Below are 27,971 nucleotides of genomic sequence, written 5' to 3' on the forward strand. Positions count from 1 at the left end.
CTTCACCTGACAGCTGTGCGATGGATATCAACCCCATCTCCAGGCTTTGGACAGAGGTTAATGCCTCTGCATGCAAATACAAATAAATGAAACCAAAAACTAAGGCAACTAAAGATCTATAGGTTTATTTGATAGTATCTTAAAAATGTAATTCTTATGTCTTTATAATGTTACAAATCTTATTTCGGACTTTAGAAGTTTATGGTGAAGAAAAGAATGACTGATGTTTAGTGTTGTGGTTCAACAGATGTCAAATCCAGAATTCTGCATGGCTATTCTTGTAAGTTTAATAAAAAGAATTACATTTGTCCAGTGTTTTATCAGGGCTTTCCTAAATGTTTCACATCCAATTAATTAATTTTCAAAGGACAGTTGATGTTAAACTTGGTACTAATGCCCCACAATCAGCAAATTAGATAAATTACCAGTGAAATCAGTTTTTGCTCGTGGTTGAGGTTAGAATGTTGGTCAGAACAGCAGGAGAATTCCCTGATTTGTATATGTTTAACATAAATCCAAACTCCTAAACTGAATCAGAGGCTTTTATTTGCTGTGTATCCCAACAGGTATGGCAAGAGATAACTGAAGAATGCCAGCATGTCAAAGAGATTATGGCAACATTGGATGGCTTTAAACATGACAGTTCTCCCTTGCAGGCGGTACGACATGAAGGACCAGCACATGATTTGGAAGTCTGGTCATTACCTGTGCCTGTAGAACGCAAGTAAGTAATAAGCGTACTATGTTCCACAAACTTGGGTTGAAGGATATTTGCAATTTACATTGGCTGCGTTTGCTAACAACGCTACCACTAGGTGGCACTGCAGTGGCACATGCACAAATGCAGCATGTGCCACTAAAACGTCACAGTCTGCGACTTCAGGCAGCTGACAGGAATAAAGATGGCGCTGCTTAAATAATCACACGAAGGCAACCTAACCTAAACACATGGCAGCACACAATGGCGGGAGGGAGCAAGCGAACTGGCCGGGGACGGGGGTGGGGGGAGGGGAGCGGTGCGGCCGAGAGCAGCGAGTGTGGGGGAGTGGAGCAGCTGGAGAGAGCAGCGGTGGGGGGAGGAGTGGAGTGGCCAAAAGAGCGGAGCGGCCGGAGAGAGCTGGGGGGAGTTCAGCAGCCGGAGAGAGCAGCAAGGGTGGGGGAGCAGAGTGGCCGGAGAGAGCAGCAAGGCCGACCAAGCGCTTTGCCCAAAGATGCACAAGTCATGCGATGTCGTCATCGGCGCATGCGCTAACCAGTCCTGGCAAGTGAACACAGCGCACGCGCAGAGAGCAGGAGCCTGTCTACACACCTTCGTGCAGCCTGATGACGTCAATGGCCAACTGCATTGTCAGGAATCATTTTGATTTACATTCTGTGAGCTGCATGTTGTGGTTTGAGATGGCAATTATTTGATTAGGAACATAGGAGTTACTAATATATAAAAAAGACCAAGATCCATACAGTTTTTCAGACATATGCGACAGTTGTTGCATGTAGAGAAATGAGATCTCTACCATATCAAGTAAAAATTACAATTTTATAGAAAATATAAACTTACCTATAAAATTAGCCATTATATGTTAAGAATGCTGCTTAGAACTTTCTCCCACATCATGCCTGCCCCTCTCCTTAGGACCTAGGGCTTGTGTTCTGCTTTGTTCCCAGAGCTTTAATCTTCATTTGGGATGGGCAGTTATAACTCCCATGTTTATAATTACAAATTTGTGTGGAACAAAATATACAGTATGGAAGTTGTAGTCTTCACCTGTCTCCTGTGAAATACAAGACTCTTTCTTGCACCATGATGATTTATGACAACCAGACCCAAAATTTGCAGTGACAATTTTCAGCAAATAATAATCCAACAACAAATTTCACCAGCATGCACTACTTGTATTCATCACTGGCAGTTTGTTTTAAAGGTATGACATGAAATCCCCATTTGCAGAGAGCTTTGGTATCTCTGTAATGTATTGGGTCATTTATCCTATAAGACTGCCTTAAATAGGACTTTTGATACCCTGTATCAAAGCAAGGACATTAGATATCCTCATTATAAGAACCTCTCCAAAATTGGTCATTTGTTCTTTGGAGAGTGCAAGGCATTTTCACATGGATGTGTTCTTACATGTTCTTTGGGAGAAATGAAGTTACTTGCATTGAGTAGATAAGTGTGAAATGGCAAACTTCGAGAAGAAAGATGAAACCTTTAGCTTGAATTTGAAGTTTTGTTTTGAAATGTGCTAATTTGAACATTTTTCAAAGAACAAGTAACATCTTTTATAGCTGGGAGATATGCTTAGATGCAGCTGAGTATGTGCAGAGACCATTGGCTGACTTAATCTAACCAGACTGTTTGTATTCCACTGAAGTAGACCGTCACCACATCCAAGAAAACGACAGTCGACTCCTTGCAGTGATCTTAGAGCTCCTCAGAAAGATCGTTCAGGGGCTCCTGTTAGAGGTTCTAGCCGTCCAGTACCCCGAATAGGAAACAGTGACCGGGTCAGAGCAAACAAAGGAAAGGAAAAGAAAGAAATTCAAAACAAAGGAAAGGAGGACAAGGTAGGTTTTAATGCATTAAAATAAATAAGTAATTCTACAGGGTGATGAAATATTGGAAATAAATTGCAGTGATCAAGAAAGTCTTTAATCCTTCAGGTATTTCAGAATGTTGAGTGAAGATTTCTGTTGCACAAGTGTTTGCTATCATTATAACCAAGAGTCACAACCTGATTGTCCTTAACATTCTTTACCTTTCCACTGCTGTCAGTAGAGGAGTTTGATAATATTTGCCTAATAGAACTTAGTGATTTATGGAAAATTTAAATGATACCAGGTACTTGACCTACAAAAGCAAGCAATGTTATGTTACTACATATGTTTTATTTTTCACGAACCATCAGTCCCTGACACACATTTTCTGTTTATAAAACACATGCAGTGTTTGATGAGGTTTATGAAGTAAAGTAAGAATAGAACTTAGAATACTTTAGAAGTACAGTCACTCTTACGTGAGTTAAAACAGCAGCCAACTTGCATATAGCAAGATCTAACAGCTGTGAGATGAATAACTAGTTAATCTGTTTTTGGTGGTTTTGGTTTAGGGAGGAATTCTGGCAAGGAGAAGTTCCTCTTCTAGTTTCATGGGATCATTTACCATCTCCTTAATGATGTGTTCAAGTCCTGTAGTAGGGCTTGAATCTACAATGTTCTGTCTTAGGAATGCTACTAAGTGAGTTAAGCTGACATTTTTAGCAGTTTCATATTTGTGTTTGGGTTATTTCCATTTTCTGGTGATGTTTACATTCCCATTATAATACTATATAATTGCATGCACTTAGTCTTACTGTATTTTCTGAATATTGGGTTTCTATACATGTTTGTTTTTATGATAAATAATGCATATTCTATAATTTTCCACTTTGACATCAATATTGCTGATGTTTCCATAATAACACATAAGGTTAACTTCTGAAGTCAGATGCACCAGTGGAGACACGTCAGTACCAACCATTTTTCACAAATTGAAATGGGAGAGGAAATGGCCGTATACTTCATATATTTATATAAAATGATGAATGGTCAGTATTGGGCTTACAGAGAAGGATAGAAATGTTAAATATTCAGAATTATTAGGCAAATTGTAAGTGAAGCACACTACATTACTTATACACCTATCATGAATCTCATATGCCATAAGGTTATTTGGAATTTAGTCTAGACACTATGTCCTGGATTTTAGACTAGAAATGAGTTATGTGCGCACAAAGGTTAGGCAGCCTCATAATATTTAAATGATCAACCCGCTTCCCATGAGCAGACTGGTCTCCGGTCCCTCATCCCGCCTCCATGAATACCGGAATTGGGCATGTTCAGCTCCTGTTCCAGATTTTTTGCATTTTAACCTCTGACATGACCCCAACCCATCCGTTTTTGAGAGTAAAGATTCTGTCAGAATTTAAGCGATTCCAACTTGATACCAATTACAGCAAACCCTTCACCGGCACACAGCATAAATCAACACATTATAGTCTCTAAACAGTAATTTACAGTTCCAAACAGATCATTTATCACCTGTTAGATAACTGGACACAGTAGCATGTGCTGTCTCCTACTTCTTTAGCAAGATAGGTGTTAGGCTGCTGCAGCATTACATCCACCCAACCAAGCTAGATGCTGCTGTCTTGTCTTAAAACTCTACTGTTAGTTTAAATTGGGGGGGGGAGAGCGGGGCCACATTACAGCATTGGTCTTAAATTGGGGGCTGGTGGGACAATCTTGGAAAGATCAAGGCATTATCATTTATCTTACTATTAATCAAAACAGCAACAAATGTACATTTTTGTGAAGAAGCTTTAAATGAGAAGACCAGTTTATTGACTTAGTTTCTCTTCACTATGTTGGACACTGATTTAGTGAGATACCTGGCATTTTTTTGCTTGCGCAAGTAGTCAGTGTTTGCGCGCACAGTTGTAGTGATGCAGAGTATTCCGGCTAGATGTCCATCTGCCAAGAGTGATCTTGATCACTCACTCTCTCTGTCCCCCTCTCTATATCTGTCCGCTCCATCTCTGCCCCCCTCAAAGTCGGGGTTGAATCAGCCTCCACGGGGCCTGGGGAGCCATGCTGAGATTTATCACTCACCAGGCCCTTAATTGGGCAGGATTTCCATCTCGCTGAGACAGGAAGTCCCGCCTAATGGAGGAAGTCCCGCCTAATGGAGCTTTGACCGATCAGTGGGCCGGCAGCTCTTAGTCCCAGCAGCACCACCGGGAGCAGTGGCCACTGCTGGGACTACACCCAACCATCACAAGCAAGATGAAGGACGGCCCTGGAACTCAGTTAAGTTTTTTGGGACCTCGCTGGGACAATCGGCTGGGCCCCAGTGAGGCAAGGCGGCGGTGGGGAGTGTTGTGTGGTGAGGGCGGTTGGAGCTTCGGGGGCAGCCCTCCGTGGGGCACAGGGTGCCCGATCAGGAGGGGCCCACCTGCCTCAGCCCGCAAGTAGGCTGCCAGGTTTTACCTAGCGGTGTTCTTGGGGCCTTTGCCGTCACCCACCACGGTAAAATACCTGCAGCGGGAGGAGGCAGTTAATTGGCCACTTAAGGGCCTTGATTGGCCTGGGGTGGGCGGGCCGTTTCTTGCCATCGCTACCCCGCATAAAATTGCAGCGGGGGTGGGAGAGGGCCGGGAATAGCCCCCTGTGACCAGAGGGCCGTAAAAGTCGGGCCTACGAACTCCTTTTCCAGGCTGTCGTTGCCAATCTGATTCACCTAGTCTACATTTAGATTAAAGTAACACATGACTATTGCAGTCTCTTTCTTACACACCCCATTTATTCCAGTATACTCTGTCCGACAGTACAGCAACTGTTAGGGAGTCTATAAACTACTCCTACAAGTGCCTTCTAACCTTTCCTATTTCTTATCTCTACCCAAACTGATTCTACATCTTGCTGTTCTGAAGGTCATCTTTCGCTACTGTACTAATGACATCCTTAATTAACAAAACTACCTCACCACCTTTTCCTAGCTTCCTGTTTTTTCGAAATGTCGAATACCCTTCTATATTCATGTCCCAGCCTTGGTAACTTTGCAACCATGTCTCTGCAATGGCTATCAGGTCATTCATATTTATTTCTCTCTGTGCCAGCAATTTGTCCATTTTGTTTTGAATGCTGTACGCATTCAGTTCCAGAGCCTTTAACTCTGTGTCTCTTTACCATTTCTGCAATCTTTGGCCTTATATGCTGGTGCATTCTTTTTATGTTTGTACGTCCTGTCCCTTGTTACACTCTGTTATCATCACCCAAATCACTACCCTGCTCTATTACCTCACATTTTCCTTTGATTTACCACATCTCCTCTTACATGATCCCTTTCCGCCATTGTTTAGTTTAAAGCCCTCTCTACTGCCCTAGTTATAAGACTCGTCAGAAATCTGGTCCCAGCACAGTTCAGGTGAAGACTGTCCTAACAGTACAGCTCCACTTTCCCCAGTACTGGTGCCAGTGCCCCATGAATTGAAACCCATTTCTACCACACCAGTCTTTGAACCACACTTTCACCTGTCAAATCTTATTTACCCTATGGCAATTTGCTTGTGTTTCAGTTACTCATTAATCACAAGCACTTTCTGAGACCACCATCCTGTTTGAACAGCAGCAGAGGTCTGCAGTTCTCATTTAGAATTACTCAAACCACTGCATTTCTTAAACTAATTGAATTACTGCACCTTTAAAATGTACTCATTGCAGCATTATCCAAGAGAAGGGTCCTCTCCTTACAACAGTATATCAGTAATTGTATCAGTTAAACAATTACTAGTAAATTAATCCATTATATTCCAGCACTTTGAGGAGACATAACTCTTCTAGTCTGTGTCAGCTGTGGCTCAATTGGTAGTACTCTCGCCTCTGAGTCAGAAGGTTCTGAGTGCAAGTCCCATTCCAGAACTTGCACAAAAGTCTAGGCTGAAACTCCAGTGCAGTGCTAATGGAGTGTTGCAGTGCTAATGGAGTGTTGCAGTGCTAATGGAGTGTTGCAGTGCTAATGGAGTGTTGCAGTGCTAATGGAGTGTTGCAGTGCTAATGGAGTGTTGCAGTGCTAATGGAGTGTTGCAGTGCTAATGGAGTGTTGCAGTGCTAATGGAGTGTTGCAGTGCTAATGGAGTGTTGCAGTGCTAATGGCGTGTTGCAGTGCTAATGGCGTGTTGCAGTGCTAATGGCGTGTTGCAGTGCTAATGGCGTGTTGCAGTGCTAATGGCGTGTTGCAGTGCTAATGGCGTGTTGCAGTGCTAATGGCGTGTTGCAGTGCTAATGGCGTGTTGCAGTGCTAATGGCGTGTTGCAGTGCTAATGGCGTGTTGCAGTGCTAATGGCGTGTTGCAGTGCTAATGGCGTGTTGCAGTGCTAATGGCGTGTTGCAGTGCTAATGGCGTGTTGCAGTGCTAATGGCGTGTTGCAGTGCTAATGGCGTGTTGCAGTGCTAATGGCGTGTTGCAGTGCTAATGGCGTGTTGCAGTGCTAATGGCGTGTTGCAGTGCTAATGGCGTGTTGCAGTGCTAATGGCGTGTTGCAGTGCTAATGGCGTGTTGCAGTGCTAATGGCGTGTTGCAGTGCTAATGGCGTGTTGCAGTGCTAATGGCGTGTTGCAGTGCTAATGGCGTGTTGCAGTGCTAATGGCGTGTTGCAGTGCTAATGGCGTGTTGCAGTGCTAATGGCGTGTTGCAGTGCTAATGGCGTGTTGCAGTGCTAATGGCGTGTTGCAGTGCTAATGGCGTGTTGCAGTGCTAATGGCGTGTTGCAGTGCTAATGGCGTGTTGCAGTGCTAATGGCGTGTTGCAGTGCTAATGGCGTGTTGCAGTGCTAATGGCGTGTTGCAGTGCTAATGGCGTGTTGCAGTGCTAATGGCGTGTTGCAGTGCTAATGGCGTGTTGCAGTGCTAATGGCGTGTTGCAGTGCTAATGGCGTGTTGCAGTGCTAATGGCGTGTTGCAGTGCTAATGGCGTGTTGCAGTGCTAATGGCGTGTTGCAGTGCTAATGGCGTGTTGCAGTGCTAATGGCGTGTTGCAGTGCTGGAGGTGCCACCTTTCAGATGAGACTTTAAACCAAGGGCCCTGTCCATTTCTTGGAGCCATGGGATCTTTTACATCCATCTATTTCAAAGAGGAGCATGGGAGTTCTCTCCAATATCCTGGCCAATATTTATCCCTCAACCAACATCACAAAAGCAGATTATCACATTGCTGTTTGTGGGAGCATGCTGTGTACAAATTGGCTGTCGCATTTCCTATATCACAAGTGCGACTACACTTCAAAAGTACTTAATTGGCTGTAAAGCACTTTCAGGCATCCGATAATTGCGTACGCCGCTACATAAATGCAATTATTTCTTTGCATCGTGTGACATTCATTTTACACTAATTCCTTCATAACAGGATGCATCTGTCCTCAGCTCTGCATTTTGCAGGCATTTGCAGTTTAGCTTATATTTCACGTCCTGTTGCACTTCGCTTGACAATTCGCAAGCTACAACTTTTCGCACACGCATATTATTGCTAAATACTTGCAAATAGTAGCTTAAAGAAGAGAAAACTTATCTTATTCCCATAGAATTCAGCCATATATAACCTAATAAAAATTGCTTTTGTTTTTATGAAAACTTGAATAGAAATATATTCCTAGTAACTTAGGTTAAGTATATTGCTCTAGATTTTTGCCCAATGAATTTTTCAGTGGGATTTCATATAAGTAATAGAATTTGACAGAGATTATGAAGTTTAAGAAATGATCAAATATGTTAATCTAAATTACTATAGGTTAAACCGATTGATGCCTCTGAAAGTGAGCCAAAAAAATTTGATGGTTCTGGAAATGACCGAGATTTAGTAGAAGCTTTGGAGCGAGACATAATATCACAGAACCCAAATGTTCGATGGTGAGTAAAATCATTGATGTCTGATTCTTTTGAAATATTGGAACTGTCTGTATGCATAATACCAATTCTGATTTAAAATAATGAACTGTGACCTTTTTTATATAAAAGTCAAAGATGAAAGGTATATCTGTTTTATTTAACATGTTTTATGTGTAATGTTTATCAAAAACTAATTTTGTTTTCTAGTCCCAAAAATAAGAATGACACAATTGTGAATACTGAATCAACAAGTAACTCAACCTGTGTTGTATTTAGGGATGATATAGCAGACCTGGCGGCAGCAAAAAAATTATTGGAAGAAGCAGTAGTTCTGCCCATGTGGATGCCAGATTTCTTTAAAGGAATCAGACGACCTTGGAAAGTAAGATAATATTCAACGTGTCCTGGTAAAAGCTGTCCAGTCGACCCTTCTGGATATATACTTGTCCCATTGACCACAGCTTAAGTTATGGAATAGTAAAATGTTACAAGGCCCATCCGGCAGTTTAAGTGCATTTTGTACTGCCAAGGATCATCACCAATTTACTTGCTCACCTGACAGAGCCAAATGACCATAGTGAATAATTAAGTAAAACCTCTTTAAGACGTTAGTCTTAACATTACTAGCCATACACACTCCTTTTTAACCTTTACTCTTTAAACCTAAAACTCTTGTTCCCAGTATGATCTCTGTTCTTTTTTCAGCTATCAAACGCATCAACATGCTTATGAAAGTTGATCAACCAAAACTGCATACTCCATGTGTGGCATTACTGACGAATTATACAGAATTAACATAAGCTAGTACAACTTGTAATAAAATACTCCTCAAGGTACATTGCAGTATGTCATTCTTAATAACTTTATATTGACTTAAAACTTCCAGTGAATATTTGCTAATTACAAATCAGTCTTTACCTTTTCCACATCTGCAAATGGAATGCCAACTGCTCTGTTCATGTTTCACCTTGTATTGATTCAAACTGAATTACATTTGGCATTCCCTCCCATCTACTTCTCCTGGAATGCTGTCAATTGTAGAAGGCTCCAGTAAGAATTAAATGGTCTAGATAAAACTAGAATTATATCTACTTAAATAAACTTGTTTATTCTACTTAATTGTTCCTTGTTAAGTACCTATTGAGTGTTTTTGTAACTGAAAAGATTTCTTTGGGCTCTCCTTGTATGGAATGCATGTGACCTACTAAGTTACTCATAGTCACAATTGTGAATGAGCACAAGAACGTCCTTATTCCATGCATTGTAAAGTGTATTTGGTATGGGGTCTTGGGGCAGAGTAAGAGTTGCAAGGTTTGAGACTGCAGTACCATTGGATGAATTTTAACTTGGAGAAACACGTGGGTTTTCCAGAAGGTGGGGAGGTTAAACACGGTGCTCACCCTGAGAAGTTCCTTTTACAACTTGACAATTGTATGTCTGCTCTCCACTTTGGAGTTGTGATCTACTGGATCAGCGTGGCTGCTACTTATACTCCAGTTGGTGCTCCTCTTGCTGCTGCTGTTTATGCTACTGTTCATCTTGGTCATAACATAAGAAATAGGAGCAGGAGTAGCCTATACAGCCTGTCGAGCCTGCTGTGCCATTCAGTATCATCTCAGCTGATCTTGGGCTTCAACTGCATTTTCCCACCCATTCCCCATATCCTTTGATTCCCTGAGAGACCAAAAATGTACTTTTCCCAGCCTTAAATATATTAAACGAAGGAGCATCTACTACCCTCTGGGGTAGAGAATTCCAAAGATTCTACTGCAAAGGAATTTCTACTCATCTCAGTCCTAAATGATCATGACCCTTATCCTGAGACTGTGCCACCGTGTTTTAGATTCCCCAGCCAGCCGAAACAACCTCTCAGTGCTACCCTGTCAAGCCCCTTCAGAATCTTGTAAGTTTCAATGAGATCACCTTTCATTCTTCTAAACGCCACAGAATATAGACCCAATTTACTCAGGACAACCCTCTCATCCCAAGGATGAATATAGTGAACTTTTGCTGTACCACCTCCAATGCAAGTATCTCCTTCCTTGAATATGGAGACCAAAACTGCACGCAGTATTTCAGGTGTGGTCTCACCAAAGCCTTGTACAATTGTAGCAATACTTCTTTATTTTTGTACTCCAATCCCCTTGCAATAAAGGCCAACATGCCATTTGCTTTCCTAATTGCTTGCTGTACCTGCATACTAACTTAGTGTATTCCTTGTATGAGCTCCACAAGTCTCTTTGAACATAAACATTTACAAGTTGCACACCTTTTACAAAAAATTCTGCTCTTCTATTCTTACAACCAAAGTGAATAACCTCACACTTTCCATTATGCTCCATCTGCCACCTTGTTGCCCACTCAATCTGATTGTATCTCTTTGCAGCCTCTCTGTGTCCTCCTCACTGCTTACATTTCCACCTACCTTTGTATCATCAGCAAACTTAGATACGTTACGCTCTGTCTCTTCATCTAAGTCATTAATATAGATTGTAAATAGCTGAGGCCTCAGCACAGATCCTTGCAGCACTCCACTAGTCACAGCCTACCAACTTGAAAACGCCCCATTTATGCCTACTCTTTGCTTCCGCTATCTTTGCTAATACATTATCCCCAACTCCATGAGCCCTTATCTTGCCAATTAACCTTTTGTGTGGCACCTTATCAAATGCCTTTTGGAAATCAGGTATACTCCATCTACTGGTTCCCCTTTATATACCCTACTATTTACATCTTCAAAAAACTAATAAATTTGTCAAACGCAATTTTTCTTTCGTAAAACCATGTTGACTATAGCTGATCATACTATGATTTTCTAAGTGCATTAAGGCTTCCTTAGTAATAGATTCCAACACTTTCCCGACAACTGATGTCAGGCTAACTGGCCTGTAGTTCCCTGTTTTCTCTCTCCATCCTTTCTTGCATAGCAGTGTTACATTTACTAACTTCCAATCTGCTGGGACTGTTCCAGAATCCAGGGAATTTTGAAAAATCATAGCCAGTGCATCCACCATCTCTGCAGCTGTTTTTTTTATTCTTTCATGGGATGTGAGCGCTGCTGACAAGGCCAACAATTATTGCCCTTCTCTAATTGTTCTTGAGAAGGTGTCCTTCTTGAACCGCTGCAGTCCATGTGCTGTAGGTACACCCACAGTGCTATTAGGAAGGGAGTATCTCTTTTCGAACCCTAGGATGTAGGTCACTTTTGGCAATATGCATTCACAGTTTGATCTTTAAGCACAATATTGACCACATGGTGCCATAAATCTTGATTTAAACCTAGTTACTGAAAGGAGGAGGAAGAGTGTGTAGGACAGTGTGCTTGGAGCTTAGTAAGAAAAAAAGACTAGAAAGATTCAGAGGGTCAATGAGAAAATTGTATTGTTTAAAAAAAAAATTGTAATGAAGAGGAAGGAGCACAATTGAAGGCTGGAGATATTCAAATAGCTTGCTCATCAGATAACCAGCTTCTTCCTATACCTTGTCCAAACATGAGAGAACAACCTCCCCATATATTGGAGCAGTATTCAAGTTTTGGAAATGATCTCTTCCCTGTTTCAGAATTCTTGTCTGCCAGTGATGGCTGGTCTATTTTGTGGCTGCGGTTGGGAAGTTGAGCAGGTGGCTGTAGCATCTTTATGATGAGAACATTTAACGAGTTTTGTTGCTTGGATCCAGATAGGAGTTGTAAATGTTTTCAGGCCAAAATACAGAGACCTGGCCACTTCTGTCTGTTCCAGGTTATATCAGCTCCATGTATGACTTCGTTCGACCATGCCATGTGACTTGAATTTGTAATTTCCATTGATGAAACTAGTCTTTTTTGCAAGAGTTGTCACCATGGCCCCTGGTTTGTGCCATTTAACTTTGCATCATGTAACAAAAATAAAGTTGACTTTCAGCAAGCATTTTCTGTTCCTGTTGCACCACAGTTAGAGGAGAAGGGGAGGCACCATAAACTAATGTTCTAAGTAATTAGGCACTACAATCGTTTGGAGTTTGCGAATATGCACGCTTGTTTATAATTCACAGGGAGTGCTGATGGTTGGCCCTCCAGGAACTGGAAAGACAATGCTAGCTAAAGCTGTAGCTACTGAGTGTGGAACAACATTTTTCAATATTTCTTCTTCAACACTGACTTCCAAGTATAGAGGAGAGTCTGAGAAACTTGTCCGCCTTCTGTTTGAAATGGTAGGTATTTGTACAGGTAATACATGATTAACTAGCAACTTGGAAAAAGTAGCTCAAGAATCAGAGCACAAATCTCAAAATCTCTCCTGGTCCTCAACCACTGCACGAAACTTGAGAGCAGCTGGTGAAATAAAACACAGTCTTAACTCAACAGGCAAGGACAGCAAAAAAAACTGCTGCGTCATCCAAAGGACCCAAAAGCATATTACTCCTTCCTCCATCACTCTCCAGAAGTGGAGCAGGTTCCTGTCACAGAAACCTGACACCCTCACAGAAAGAATGGAACTGTTGATGAAATCCCATAAGCAAGAGTAAATATTTGTCCCTCTGTCCCACTGACAAGTACAGTTTCTGCATTCAGCTGACCTCATAATCAGTGGAGTGGCAGAACATGTTTCTCCAACATCCAACAAAAACCTCCTTGCTCCCAAAGTAGAAGTCCAGTGAAATGCGAAATACATGGCAAACCATAACTCCTGGCTCTTGCAGCCTATTCTTGAACCAGGATTTGTGTGGGATACTAATTAACTTGAGTCTCAGCAGAGACTGACTCACCCTCAAGATGCGCAGTGGCTGTTGAAGAAGAACCTGGCAGCACTTCAATAACTAAACCATCTCCCCTTTCAGAAGATGAGCTGAGACATGCTGTGACCTCCCTTCAGCCACACAGCAGCTTCATCAGCATCTAGGGCATACAAGCTGCAGATGCATCAGCCAGAGCCTCACAATACAACAAACCCAAAAAATAGCAGGATGTGCTACCCCCAAATGCAAAAATGCTGCTGTTGCAGTGGTTGCGAGATATTTGGATGTTTCGGGAAAGATGTTGTATTCAGGGTTATGGTGAGAATGTGGATGGGTTTGATCTTTGACAAATTATGTTACTGGCCTTTACCTACTCCTTAAGCATTGTTCTTTTCTCTTTTAAAATGACCATGAAGGTTTTCCATTGCTGAATGGAGTCATCAGGAAAGGTATCAAGTGAAATTACTGAAAATGATGCTGAGGTTTTACCTGATAATGCATTCCTGTTTCTTGTTTTTGAGGCCAGATTTTATGCCCCAACAACCATTTTCATGGATGAAATTGACTCCATTTGCAGTCGTAGAGGAACTGCTGAGGAGCATGAGGCTAGCAGACGAGTGAAGGCAGAACTACTTGTTCAGATGGATGGTAAGTACCCTTTCTTTCCTTCTTGGGTGATGGGACCTTGCCCAAGTGTTCATTCTTCATGTGAGCCTAGACGACTAGCGTTGGCTGGCTATTTAACCCTGGAGAACATCATAGCCAAACTTTGTGCTTATTCAACATCCACTTTACAACAGAGGCTACTGATTAGCAATCAGGAGCAGAAATCTTAGTTTAGTGACTTTTTTGTTTGTTGCCCCAGTCGAGGTGCGCTGAAACCACTTGTAACACACTAACTGCTCCCCTAACTAAGGAATTGCTGGTAAAACAGAAAATGCTGGAAATACCTAGCAAGTCAGGCAACACCTGTGGAGGGAGAAACAGTTAATGTTTCAGGTCAATGACCCTTTGTCATAATGGCAAAATTTAGAGATGTAACCCGTTTTAAGCAAGTACATAAGCAGGAAATGAGGGTAGAAGAGGGAAGAACAAAATGATAGGGTGGAAGGCAGGAAAGATTAAATGACAAAAGGGATGAGAGTGCAAGGCAAAAACAGATGGTAATGAGACAAGTAAAGAAACAAAAATGGATCTAGGGGAGGTATAAATGGGAATAGAAAATCAACAGCTGTCATCTGAAAAGATGGGGTCAGAGATTATGATCTGAAATTGTTGAACTCTGACTCCAGAAGGCTGTAAATTGCCTAATCAGAAGATGAGGTGCTGTCCCTTGCTTATGTTAAGCTTCTTGAAACAGCTTAAGATGCCAAGAACAAAGATGTCACATTGGACGTGGGGCGGAGAATTAAAAGGACAGGCGACCGGAAGCTCAAGGGTCACGCTTGTAGACTGAGTCTTCTACAAAGCAGTAACCTGGTCTACATTTGGTCTCCCCACTGTGGAGGAGGCCGCATCATGAGCAGCGAATGCTGTATACTCAATTGAAAGTACAAGTAAATCATCCTTTCCATAAAAGGAGTGTTTGGGGCCCTGAACGGTGAGAAGGTAAAAAGGCAGGTTTTGTATTTCTTGCGCTTGCATGGGAAGGAGAGGGGGTGATCGAGGAGTGGATCAGAGAGTTGCAGAGGGAACAGTCTCTGCAGATTGTTGAAAGGGGAGGCGAAGATGTGTTTGGTGGTGGCATCATGGCGGAAATTTTGGAGGATGATCCGTTCAATGTGGATCTCGTGGGGGTAGAAGGTGAGGACAAGGAGAACCGTATCGTGATTCTGGCAAGGAGGGGAAGGCATGAGAGCAGAAGTGAGAAATAGAACCTTAACCTTCCTGGTCCATATGGTTCAGTAGTGCACCAATGCAATCAGAGGAACCCTTGATGCATGTCTGAATGAAATACACTTCTGGCTACACCTAAAACAATGACATTTCTTTCCAATTCTTTGTGATTGGTTAATATTCAGAAAAGATGTTTTTAATGTTTGTGTGTTTAGTAGTGGATGCATGATGGCAGTGATAGACATAAACCAGGACTTTTGTTTCACATGTTGAAAGGCTGAAAGCAACTATGCTCCTTGAACTACGAGACTAAAATAATGTGCAAATATTATTGGAGGAATGTTGCTGTAATATTTCTCCGTCTGTGACAGAAATGCTTAATATAATTTACCTGCGTAAGAAAAGTGGGGTATTTTAGATGGTGGCTGCTCTTTTAAAATTAAGTCATTGCAAGTTTTAAAAAAAACTTACAGTTCAGAATCCTGACGCAAGCTTGTTTTGACTTAGCATTGCAAGATACATTGATTATAGGCTGGAGAAATACTTCAAACAGAACAATATTTCATGATTGGTTCAGTTTGTACATTCTTATTTAAATCTGAGTGGTGTGATATGCAGGAAATTCTGGTAACACTTTTTCAGGATCTGAAAGGGAGCTGTTTTGGTCAGATCTGTGATCTGTTCAAAGAGTCAGTTAGGAAAGAACTGATCAGTTTGAAAATACTAAAAAGAAAATGACTTGAATTTCCAAGAATATGTGTAGATTAATAAGGCACGCGCAGTGGTTGAAACAAAAAGTTATTTACTAAAAATTAGCTTAGTTCTTTAGACGTGATCTTTGTATTATTTTGTCTACTTGAGTTTGATGGGATGATATAACCTGTTGCAACCTCAGAGATTGTTAACATGAACAATGCGAGATATGAACTCCCGGCCAATTTAACATATGAACTAGGAGCAGGAGTAGGCCACTCGGCCCCTCGAGCCTGCTTTTCCATTCAGTAAGTTCATGACTGAACTGAATACTCCACATTTCCACCTGCCCCCCAATAACCTTTCACCCCCTTGCTTATCAAGAATCTATCTACCTCTGCCTTAAAAATATTCAAAGACTCTGCTTCCTCCTCCTTTTGAGGAAGAGAGTTCCAAAGACTCACGACCCTCTGAGAGAAAAAATTTCTCCTCATCTCTGTCTTAAATGGGTGACCCCTTATTTTTAAACAGTGACCCATAGTTCTAGATTCTCCCACAAGGGGAAGCATCCTTTCCACATCCACCCTGTCAAGACCCCTCAGGATCTTATATGTTTCAATCAAGTCGCCTCTCACTGTTCTAAACTCCAGCAGATACAAGCCTAGCCTGTCCAATATTTCCTCGTAAGACAGCCCAACCATTCAAGGTATTAGTCTAGTAGACCTCCTCTGCTTCCTCCAACGCATTTACATCCTTCCTTAAATAAGGAGACCAGTACTGTACATAGTACTCCAGATGTGGTCTCACCAATGCCCTATACAGCTGAAGCATAACCTCCCTACTTTTGTATTCAATTCCCCTTGCGATAAACGATAACATTCCATTAGCTTTCCTAATTACTTGCTGTACCTGCATATTAACCTATTGCGATTCATGCACGGGAACACCCAGATCCCTCTGCATCTCACAGCTCTGCAATCTCTCACCATGTAGATAATATGCTTCTTTTTATTCTTCCTGCCAAAGTGGACAACTTCACATTTTCCCACATTATACTCCATATGCCAGGTCTTTGCCCACTCATTTAACCTATCTATATCCCTTTGTAGCCTCAATACGTCCTCTTCACAACTCACTACCTATCTTTGTGTCATCAGCAAATTTAGCAACCATACCTTCGGTCCCTTCATCTAAGTCATTTATATAAATTGTAAAAAGTTGAGGCCCCGGCACAGATCCCTGTGGCACACCACTCATTACATCTTGCCAACCAGAAAATGATCCGTTTATGCCTACTCTCTGGTTCCTGTTAGCTAGTCAATCTTCTATCCGTGCCATTATGTTACCCCCTACACCATGAGCTTTTATTTTCTGCAGTAACCTTTGATATAGCACCTTAGCAAATGCCTTCTGGAAATCTAAGTACAATACATCCACCAGTTCCCCTTCATCTGCAGCACATGTAACTTCCTCAAAGAACTCTGATAAATTGGTTAAACATGATTTCCCTTTCACAAAACTATGTTGACTCTGCCAGATCACCTTGAATTTTTCTTAGTGCCATGCTGTAGCATCTTTAATAGCTTCTAACATTTTCCCTAAGACAAATGTTGTGCTAACTGGCCTGTAGTTTCCTGCTTTCTGTCTCCCTTTTTGTATAAAGGAGTTACATTCACTATTTTCCAATCTAACAGAACTTTCCCTGAATCTAGGGAATTTTGGAAAATTAAAACCAACACTTCAACACAGCACAGTGGCGCAGTGGTTAGGGCGGCGCAGTGGTTAGGGCGGCACAGCGGCGCAGTGGTTAGGGCGGCGCAGTGGTTAGCACTGCAGCCTCACAGCTCCAGGAACCTGGGTTCGATTCTGGATACTGCCTGTGTGGAGTTTGCAAGTTCTCCCTGTGTCTGCGTGGGTTTCCTCCGGGTGCTCCGGTTTCCTCCCACATGCCAAAGACTTGCAGGTTGATAGATAAATTGGCCATTAGCAATTGCCCCTAGTATAGGTAGGTGGTAGGGAAATATAGGGACAGGTGGGGATGTGGTAGGAATATGGAATTAGTGTAAATGGGTGGTTGATGGTGGGCACAGGTGGGTCGAAGGGCCTGTTTCAGTGCTGTATCTCTAAACTAAACTATCTTACTAGCCACTTCTTTTAACACCCTAGGATGAAGTCCATCAGGACCCAAGGACTTGTCAGCCTGCAGCTCCAACAATTTGTGCAGTACCACTTCCCTGGTGATTAATTTTCTTGAGTTCCTCCCTCCCTTCCATTTCCTGACTTGCAGCTAATTCTGGGATGTTAGTTGTATCCTCAATAGTGAAGACCAATGCAAAGTACCTGTTCAGTTCATCTGCCATCTCCTCCTTATCCATAATTAATAACCCAGACTCACTTTCTATATGACCAATGCTCACTTTAACTTTTCTTTTTTAAATATCTATAGAAACTCTTACTATCTGTCTTTATATTTCTAGCTAGCTTTCTTTCGTACTCTCATTTTACCTTCCTTATCAATCTTTTAGTCATTCTTTGTTTTTTGTATTCTGTCCAATCTTGTGACCTGCCTCCCATCTTTGCGCAACTATATGCTTTTTCTTTAAGTTTGATAAATTTAGCTGTTTTAGTTAACCACAGATGGTGGGTTCCATCCTTGGAATTTTTTTCTTACTCATTGAAATGTATCTATTCTGTGTATTCTGAAATATCCCCTTAAATATCTGCCACTGCATCTCTATTGACCTATCCCTTAACCTAATTTGCCAGTTCACTTTAGCTAGCTCTGCTGTCATGCCCTCATAATTGCCCTTATTTAAAATACTAATCTTGGACCCACTCTTCTCTCCTTCAAACTGATTGTAAAATTCAATCATTATGATAGCTGCTACTTAGAGGCACCTTAACAATGAGGTCATTCATTAATCCTATCTTGTTGCACAATATCAGGTCTAGTATAGCCTGCTCTCTGGTTGGTTCCAGAACGTACTGTTCCAAGAAATTATTCTGAAAACATTCTATGTACTCTTCATCTAGGCTACCTCTGCCCATCTGATTTTTCCAGTCTATATGTAGGTTAAAAGCCCCCATTATTATCGCTGTACCTTTCTAACAAGCTGCCATTATTTCTTCCTTTATACCCCGTGTTAGTGTGGTTAATGTTAGGTGGCCTGTACACCACTCCTACAAGTGACCTCTTCCCTTTATGATTTCTCATCTCTACCCAAACTGCTTCTACATCCTGGTTTCCTGAACTTGGGTCATCCCTCTCTATTGTGCTATTATCATTAATGAACAGAGCTACCCCTCCACCTTATCCTAGCTTCCTGTTCTTCCTAAATGCCATGTACCCTTCAATATTCAGGTCCCAATCTATGTCATCCTGCTGCCATGTCTCTGGTAATGGCAATCAGATCGTACTTATTTATTTCTATTTGCGCTCAGTTTATCTGTTTTGTTTCGAATGCTACGTGCATTCAGATACAGAGCCTTTAGTTTTGTCCTTTTATTATTTTTGTAACCTCTACCCTTATCTATTGATTTACTCTTACGTTTCTACACTCTGTCCCTTCCTGTCACAGTCTATCATTTCCCATATTAATACCTTTCTCTCTTGCCTTGTCTCTACTCCTTGATTTAACATATCTTCCCAAATTTGATCCCTTGCCCCACTATTCAGTTTAAAACCTTCTCTACTTCCCTAATTATGCGGCTCGCTAGAACATCGGCCCCAGCAGGTTTCAGGTGTAGACCGTCCCAACAGTACAGCCATCACTTTCCCCAGTACTAGTGCCAGTGCCCCACTAACCAGAACCCACTTCTACCATACCAGTCTTTGAGCCACGCATTAATTTCTCTAATCTTGTTTGCCTTCTGCCAATTTGCACGAATTGCATGACAGGATGGCACGTTTTAAGACTTTTATAACTAAAAGAAATCCACAATTACTAAATCCTACTTTGTAAGTAGCTGATACCTCAAATTACAAATAAAGGTATTTTCTTATTCATACACTTGAAAACCTAGCGCCACACTTACACATACCTTTTTGATGATGAAATCCTCTGCGGTTAAAAGTTCCATACTCTTCTCAGTTGCAATGGGTTGGATCTCCAAGACTTTTCAAAAATCAATATTCCCTTTGCTCGCTTCTCCGAGCACTTCCAACCTAGACATCTGTGGATAATATAATTTCCAGTGATCCTGTGGGCCCTTTACTCTTCTGCAAGCTTCGACTCTCAAAACTAATATTCTGACAACTATCAAGGCGTTGTACAGAATGTATGAGTTGACCGTTAAAATAACAGGAGTTTATTCTACGTTCTAATGTAAGGTTTCATCTCAACTTTCCACAAGGTTCTGTACAGATTACATTACTTCATGTGATGATGCACACAGTCTATTTACATAATCTGCACAGTAACAACCCACTGACCGCTGTAGTACATTATACTACATCTCCCCCCAAATCTCTGCCTTTTCTTGTCAGATTGATTGCTGTGGCATTTTCACAATCGTGCCATGGCGAGTCCTTTTTTCTTTCGAAAGGATTTGAGGTTTTGAGTCTTCTAGTTCCTCCTTCTGACTCTGCAGTGCTTGAGTGGAACGATTGGATGTTTCTTCGTTGGGGTTGTCCTCTGGGTTGATGGTGATCACTGGTTCATCAAACCGTTGAGATGATTAGTTCTCCTGTATTTGCTGCTTCTTTGGTGTTGCCACCAATGACCTTCTGTTTCTTATCATCCCTTGGTCAGTTTGGACAATGTATAATTGTGGATGTAGTGATTGCTCGACCACTTCTCCATACCAGTTTTGGTCTTGAACCCATACTGATTGCCCGGTTGGATTTCTGATAAGTTTCTTGTTCTGTGATGTCTGTCATAATTTTCTGATTGATTGGACTGATCTCCCAAGTCTTCTCGTACTTGTGGCTTTAGTGTACTTGTGAGTGTAGAAAGTTGAGTCTTCAACCTTCTTCCCATTAACAATTCTCATGGGGCCAAACCATTCTGAAGTGCTAGTTGAGGATCCTCATTCATTTTTTTAACAATGCCTTCACAGTCCTTACACCTCTCTCTGCTTCACCATTAGCCTGAGGGAACCTAGGCAAATTAGTGATATGGATAAAGCCGTATACTTCTGTAAACTCTCTGAAGAATTCATTCGCAAATTGTGGCCCATTATCAGATATTACAATATTTGGAATTCCATGCGTTGCAAAAATTTCTCTCAAGGATGTGATTGCAGCTTCTGAACTTTGACCTTGGAGTTGTTCAACTTCAATCCACCTTTAAGAATAATCAACTACTATTAGGAACATTTTACTTCTATGTTCAAAAAGATCCATACCTAGACGTCCCCATGGTTTAGAATGAAAAGATGATGACGTGAGTGGTTCTTTTGTCTTCTGACAATTGATAGCACATCGCTATCATCTCTTCAATTTCTTTCAATATACCTGGCCACCATACTGAATGTCTTGCTCTGGCTCGACATTTCATAATACTCAGATGACCTGGGTACAATCTCTCCATGATGTCTAATCTCGAGTCTCTAGGGATAACTGCTCTCTCGTCATAGATCAGTAAATCATCAGCTATACTTAGGTGACCCCTCTGTCTTAGAACAGGTTATGTGGCATATACTATGGTCATTCATTCAAGCAATATTCCTTGATTTCCGCACATACTTTGTTTTCTGCGCATTCCAAGGGATGTGTTATTTTGGAGAACTTCAAGAATTTGGTTCTTGAACTTGGAACTACTTTAAATGGAAGAAAGGTTTTTATTGGTTTGTAAGAGCTTCTGTGAGTTAAGTTTTGTAGTTTAGTGAAAACTGCTGATTTATTGTGTGCAGCCTGAGTGATGCAACCTGTGACTGTGCTGTTTGCCCATATATTGAAGAGATCTGGAAAGAACAAATCATCATCTGTGTAATACAAAAGTGAGAGCTTTTGGAGAAAGCAAGGGAGTGGGACTAATTGGATAGCTGTTTCAAAGAGTGGGCACAAGTACAATGGGCTACATGGCCTCCTATGCTGAAGGATTCTATGATTATCAGGAGTATAAAAGTTTTATCTACCTAAGGTCACTACAGTATAACATGAATGTACTCAAAAGTGTTGAAGGGTTCATAGGAAGTGCAGGCTTGCTTACAAGAGTGATTTTTTGTGCTGGACATGAGACAGTATCTGTGAGCCTGATCTCTGCATTTGATGTTATCTTCCATACAACTGCATTTTTGAAGGGCTCCCACATGCAATTTGAATTTTTTAATCTGCTGCAATCCAGGTAGTTCAGATGTGTTTGGGACTTTTTAAAATTATCTTAAAGGTGCTATATAATTGCAAGCTATTGGTGAACCTACAGATTGTTGTAAGTATTGTTTCTTTTATTCAAAACAGAGGCCTGGGCTTTCTGCTTCTGAACTCGTTAGCCAATCTATTAAAATGAATGGGAGGGAAATTGCAGGCTGAAAAGCAGAAGCAGAAAGCCCTGACTATTGACTTGACTGACCCTCATCTCAGCTTGCTTTGGCATGTGGCTAGTGCAGTTCTAGCACATCTGTCTTGTCAAAAATTGTACCCAGGTCTCGCTTGGTTTAAGAAATCGCGATACCTCCTGTTTCTAAATTTAAATAATCAGTTATTGGATATGAATGTGGTTTTGTGGAGATTGGTGAATATGTTTCATTCCATGTAATTATTTCATTTGGTAGGGGTTTGAGATCAATTTTCCGTTAATTTCAGTGAAATAGTCTGTGCGACTACAAACTTAATTTCAGTAAGCATATGCATAGGAGGGATTTCACACCCTTTATGTTGACCATTATTATTAATGACTTAGATGCCCTGGTTAGACCACACCTGGAGTACTGTGAGCAGTTCCGGGAGTGCAGTGTAGATTTACCAGAATAATTCCTTGTAATTTAAACCTTGGAGTCCAAGTGAAATTACACAAACTGGGGTTGTATTCCCTGGAATTAAGCGGTTAAGGGATGTTTTGATTGAAGTTTTCAAGATATTATGGGGAACTGAAAAGATAGATAGGGAGAAACTTTCTGCTGGTTGGGTAGTGTAGGACAATGGGGCATAATCTAAAACCAGACATTTCTACAGACAGGTTGGTTGAATTTGGGACTCTAGTCTGCAAACAGCAGCTGATGCTAGATAACTAAATTTTAAATCTGAGATTGATAGATTTTTGTTACCCAAAAGTATTGAGGGATGTGGGACAAAGGTGGGTGGGTACATGGAGGTAGGTCACAGATTAGCCATGTACTCATTGAATGGCAGAATAGGCTCGTGGTGGGATTTGGGGGGTGGGTGGGGTGGTAAATGGACTACTCCTCTTCCTATCTTCATATAACCAGAACAGCTGGTTAAATATATATCGGTATTCCACCAGGGGAAGCCTGCCCTCATTCTGCCTATGTAGTGGGCATCTCTTAAGCCAACATGCAAAAGATGCCTCCCAAAGCAAATTCCTGAAGTAAATTAACTGCTTTTATGAAGTATTATTTTGACACAACTAAGGATGGTTAACACTTCTGCACCATTGTGCTCACAAATGGCATTAAGATGTAGTTCCTCGGAGTTCCACAGCTAGGTTCTGTGCGACTTTGATATTTTCATATTTGCTTTGGAAATCAAATGGAAGAAAGATGTCAGACTACGTACCTTCCTCCTTTTGGATGAAATTCAACCATTACACGCAGAGTATGCTCATGGCCTAAATCCTTTTTTCTGATCTGTTGTGATTTTGAAATGATTATTGTTCACTGTGTATATTTCAGTGCTATTGCTATTAACTTCAGTTACATTCACATTACAATGCAAACCCTAATGTAAAGCAGAGAAAATGAAAGCTGCCTCATCCACATGAGGCGCAAAGTTCTTAACTTGACTGCCCTAATTTCCCTTTACCCCTCACGTGGGATGTTAGATCACTTTTTATGTGGAAATTGAACTTTATTTAGGCAATAAGAAAGACCATATCTGAGGCAAGCATTGTGGCCTAAATAAATGGGGAGTTTCCTACATTCTAACAGTGGTCACACTTCAAAAAGTGCTTCATTGACTGAAAAGTGCTCTGGGATATCCTGAGATCATGAAAGGTGCTATCAAAGGGCAAAGCTTTCTTTTTCTTTCCCTTTTTTTTTTCTTTATCTTTCTTTCTCAACTTTCTCACTCCTTTATCTTTCTCTTTATCTATTTTATTTTTAATTTATTTAGAGATACAGCACTGAAACAGGCCCTTCGGCCCACCAAGTCTGTGCCGACCAAGAACCACCCATTTATACTAACCCTACAGTAATCCCATATTCCCTACCACCTACCTACACTAGGGGCAATTTGCAATGGCCAATTTACCTATCACCTGCAAGTCTTTGGCGGTGGGAGGAAACCGGAGCACCCGGCGAAAACCCACGCGGTCACAGGGAGAACTTGCAAACTCCACACAGGCAATACCCAGAATTGAACCCGGGTCGCTGGAGCTGTGAGGCTGCGGGGCTAACCACTGCGCCACTGTGCTGTCCATCTCTTTATTTTTCTTTCCTTCGCTCTTGTTTTCTTCCTCTTTTTCATTTTCATTCTCTTTCTCTCCATTTCCCTTTCCCTTTTTCACTCCTTTTTCATTAATTCTCTGCAGCAGAAACCAAATTGAACTAAGCATTACGTGGAAAGTATATAAAATAATTTATCTTTATTTCTCTATTGTAGGTGTTGGAGGTGCATCAGAAAATGATGATCCTTCCAAGATGGTTATGGTTCTAGCAGCTACTAATTTCCCATGGGATATTGATGAAGCTCTAAGAAGGCGTCTAGAAAAGCGGATTTACATTCCTTTGCCTTCAGGTGCTGATGACAGTTTAGTTAAAACAAAGTGTTAGCACGACCAGTTTGAGATAAATAAAGATTAAAACCTGTGTATGCAATGAAAGCTTGGTCTTTCCAATCTTTAGTTAGAAGAAGGTGGGATATCCATATTTTATTAAATATGTGCTATCCACTTTGGTTATTTCTGCTCCTTTAGTGTTTTTCTGAAATTGTCATCTAGATTATCTTTCATCTTTATTCATATTGCATTCAAAGTCTGTATGGAAAAAGAATCATAATTTAACACCAACTATTTTCAATTCTAATAAGTTACAGATTCCTTGTTAAAATGGTGTTTAACAGCCAAATGTATCTCACTACTTGAATACTATAACCTTAATTTTGCTCCCATTTTTTAATACTACAGGGTCCTGAGTTATGTTGTTTGCATTATTTGTAATTGAAGACGATGTTTAGCATAGCAAATGTGAAAAGGAGCTGCAGGAAAATCTTTATCACATTTATATGGTGTAGATTCAGAATTTTGACAATCTCAGCTCTAGAATTGAATAAAGACCCCATTAGGTGTCAGAATTTGTATGAAATAGAGCTAATCTGGATATATATATCAAAATATATTTAATACGGCAAGTAAATTTACCCTATTCAATTTTTATTTCAGCAACAGGCAGAGAAGAGCTGCTGCGAATAAACCTCCGAGAACTGGAGGTGGCAGATGATGTGGATGTCAAAAGAATAGCTGAACAAATGGAAGGGTATTCTGGAGCAGACATTACCAATGTTTGCAGGTTTGTTTCAACACTCAAAATATTGAGTCCTTATTTGTTGATGCTTCATAAACTTCAGTTCTAGAGCAAAAAAAATTGAAATCTAAAAGCTACGTTAGAACCAATACATGTTGTATCTCTGTGTTGCTCGAAATGTTTACTTATATGTGTTGGAAGAAGATTAAAGGGGAGTTCTGTTTAACAATAAGCACTAAAATGAATGTGCAAAACAGATTAACTGGTTACATTTCATTTGTTTGTGGAATCTTGCTGTGCAAATTGGATCCATATTTGCTACAAAACAACAATAACTCTACTTCAAAAAAATGAGCAGTTTTAAACAGCTTTGGGATAGTTTTGAAGATGTGAAATGCAAGTTTTTCTCTTCTACTTGTACCGCCCTCACTACTCATTCTGCGCTGATGCTCATGCACCCACCCCACACCCCAGCATGAATTCATGAATACTCTTGGTCATTTTCTTATATTCCTCTCGTACCTTATTCATACTTAAATATGATTTGTTTATTTAGATCCTATTCCTATACTGATGCAGCAAGATCTTGTATTTATCTAGAACCTTAAAATCTTGAAGCATTTCAGAACTGGAAATTGACACCAAACCCCTCTGCCTGCTTTCAGTGATAATTTTAAATTGATGACCCTCTTTGACTTTCCAACTAATGGAAATAATCTTTCTCCGTCCCCCTATCAAAATATTATATATTAAAAATCTCTATCAAATCTCTTTATTTCCATGGATCTGAGAAGATTGCCTCAAGGTCACAAATCTGTTCTCATCACTATAGTTTCCCTGACATCTTCCTGTTGAATATATGTTATACATAGGTAGTGGAAAGTTATGGCTGGTTATCATCACCATTCATAGGAAGCTGACCCTGGGCCTGTGGATGATGTCATTGAGGGGCAGGATGAAGATGAGTGAACCAGGATAGAATCTTGTGAAGGGCTGCTGGAGGTGACACTGGAGATGTATTGACTCTTTTTTGAACAGATAGTGGAACTATACAAGGAGCTGTAGAATGGAGGAGGAAGGCATGGTATACAATAATAAATATTAAATGACCTTGAGGAGGACAAGGTAGGATAATGTAACATGCTCACAGTCGCAGATGGAGGCTTTTATGACTTTGGTCAGGGCCATCTTGGTGAGCAAGGCGGAGACTAGATTTTGCCAATAGGAATTTTGAGATAAATGAAATGGGGCGGGGGGTGGACAACAATGTATTTGAGAACCTTAAGAGAAATAAAAGGTCGGTTGAAATAGGTGGTAGTTAGGGAAGATAGATGGGTTACGGGTGATTACTTTGAGGATGCCAGTGGTTTTAGAAAGGACAGATATACCTCAGGTACCTGAGGTAATGTCAGGTTGATGGAGACCAGGCAGAGATGCTGATTGGGAAGAGGTCAAGGAACAGGTGCTGGGTCTCATGAGGGAGAAAAGGAGAGAGGAAAACTCACAAAGTGGGAGGAGGGGAGAAACTAAAGATTGGAGGGTGTGGGGATCAGGGCTAGAATAAGTGGGGGATTTGGGAGCGTTTAGGAGCAGTTGGGGAGAAGAGGGAGGGAAAGCGTCAGACGCAGTTGTGTGGATGGCTTCAATCTTATAAAGAAATCCAAGGGATCTTTGCGCTTGATGTTAGTTATGAGGGTGGAGTGGAAAGGTGAAATGATTTTGATACCATTCTTTTATCGGTACTCCATTCATACTGTCATTTCCCACTCCTGTATTCATACCCTACTCTTGCCCTATATAATTGGATTTCATTTTTAATTTTCTGCAGGGATGCCTCCATGATGGCCATGCGACGTCGCATCCAAGGACTAACTCCTGAGGAAATAAGAAATATCTCCAGGGATGAGTTGCAGATGCCGACAACCATGGAAGACTTTGGAATGGCCTTAAAAAAAGTTTCTAAATCTGTTTCTGCTGCAGACCTTGAGAAGTATGAGAAATGGATTGCCGAGTTTGGCTCCTATTAATCAATATAAAATGTATTCCAGTTAGTACCAGCTAAATATTATTGGGTTCACTCAGGTAAGATAGACTTCTTAAATGACAGGCCAAAAATGTTTGCCTTCAGTGCCCTATTTAAAAGCCCTATGTAAAATTCTTACTTCTATCTTTTACTTTTTTAGTTTCTAGAATTTTTATTTAAATGGGATATTGAGAAACCAAAGTAAAAGATTTGGGAGAATCTCACCATTGGGATCTGTTTTTAAAAATCAAACCAGTGCAAAGAATTCTGTTTAATTCTAACATTGTTTTGTTCTTTATCCATGTTAGTCTATTTTTTGTATTTTTCTTAATATCTTCTTGAAAGATTTTGAGTCTGCCAATATGAGTTAATATTTATAGTTGATGCTGAAGCAAGCATAAGTTATAACTATCTCTTAAAAACTGAATCAATATAACCGTTAGGGGTGCTTCAACATCAAGTATATCCATTAGTGTCAGGGAGCTAAATTGTCAACTGTGTTCACTTCTGAACAGAACTAAAAGAAAGCATGTGAGCATTAATCAGAATTCTTTGAATTAATATTTTAATTGGATTTTGATAGTGAGCTTCCCTCTTAATCATTTTTGTAATGGATTAATTTCTAATAAACTCCTTAAAACACATCTTAAAAATGCAAGCTAAATGCAGCATGCTACAGAATGAGTACAGTGAGATGAGATTATGC

General features: G+C 40.8%; 1 protein-coding gene across 6 annotated transcripts in view; it reads left to right on the top strand.

The window, feature by feature from the left end:
* The window catches only part of LOC137355017 (katanin p60 ATPase-containing subunit A1-like), a 42,658-nt gene extending 15,348 nt beyond the window's left edge, over positions 1-27,310 (top strand). For 2 of the 6 annotated variants that reach the window (XM_068020188.1, XM_068020189.1), the window contains 10 exons: positions 196-280; positions 567-724; positions 2,373-2,565; positions 8,321-8,439; positions 8,695-8,800; positions 12,451-12,609; positions 13,656-13,782; positions 24,383-24,517; positions 25,161-25,287; positions 27,071-27,310. In XM_068020188.1, the coding sequence (XP_067876289.1) occupies positions 224-280; positions 567-724; positions 2,373-2,565; positions 8,321-8,439; positions 8,695-8,800; positions 12,451-12,609; positions 13,656-13,782; positions 24,383-24,517; positions 25,161-25,287; positions 27,071-27,269 (1,380 nt within the window). In that variant the 5' untranslated portion in view covers positions 196-223 and the 3' untranslated portion in view covers positions 27,270-27,310. The remainder of the gene's footprint in view (positions 1-195; positions 281-566; positions 725-2,372; positions 2,566-8,320; positions 8,440-8,694; positions 8,801-12,450; positions 12,610-13,655; positions 13,783-24,382; positions 24,518-25,160; positions 25,288-27,070) is intronic. The other 4 variants (XM_068020190.1, XM_068020186.1, XM_068020185.1 and 1 more) reach the window with 4 other exon arrangements.
* The last annotated feature ends 661 nt before the right edge of the window (positions 27,311-27,971 follow it).

This window comes from Heterodontus francisci, chromosome 3 (genome assembly GCF_036365525.1).
Source record: "Heterodontus francisci isolate sHetFra1 chromosome 3, sHetFra1.hap1, whole genome shotgun sequence".
In the NCBI taxonomy this organism is placed as follows: domain Eukaryota; kingdom Metazoa; phylum Chordata; class Chondrichthyes; order Heterodontiformes; family Heterodontidae; genus Heterodontus; species Heterodontus francisci.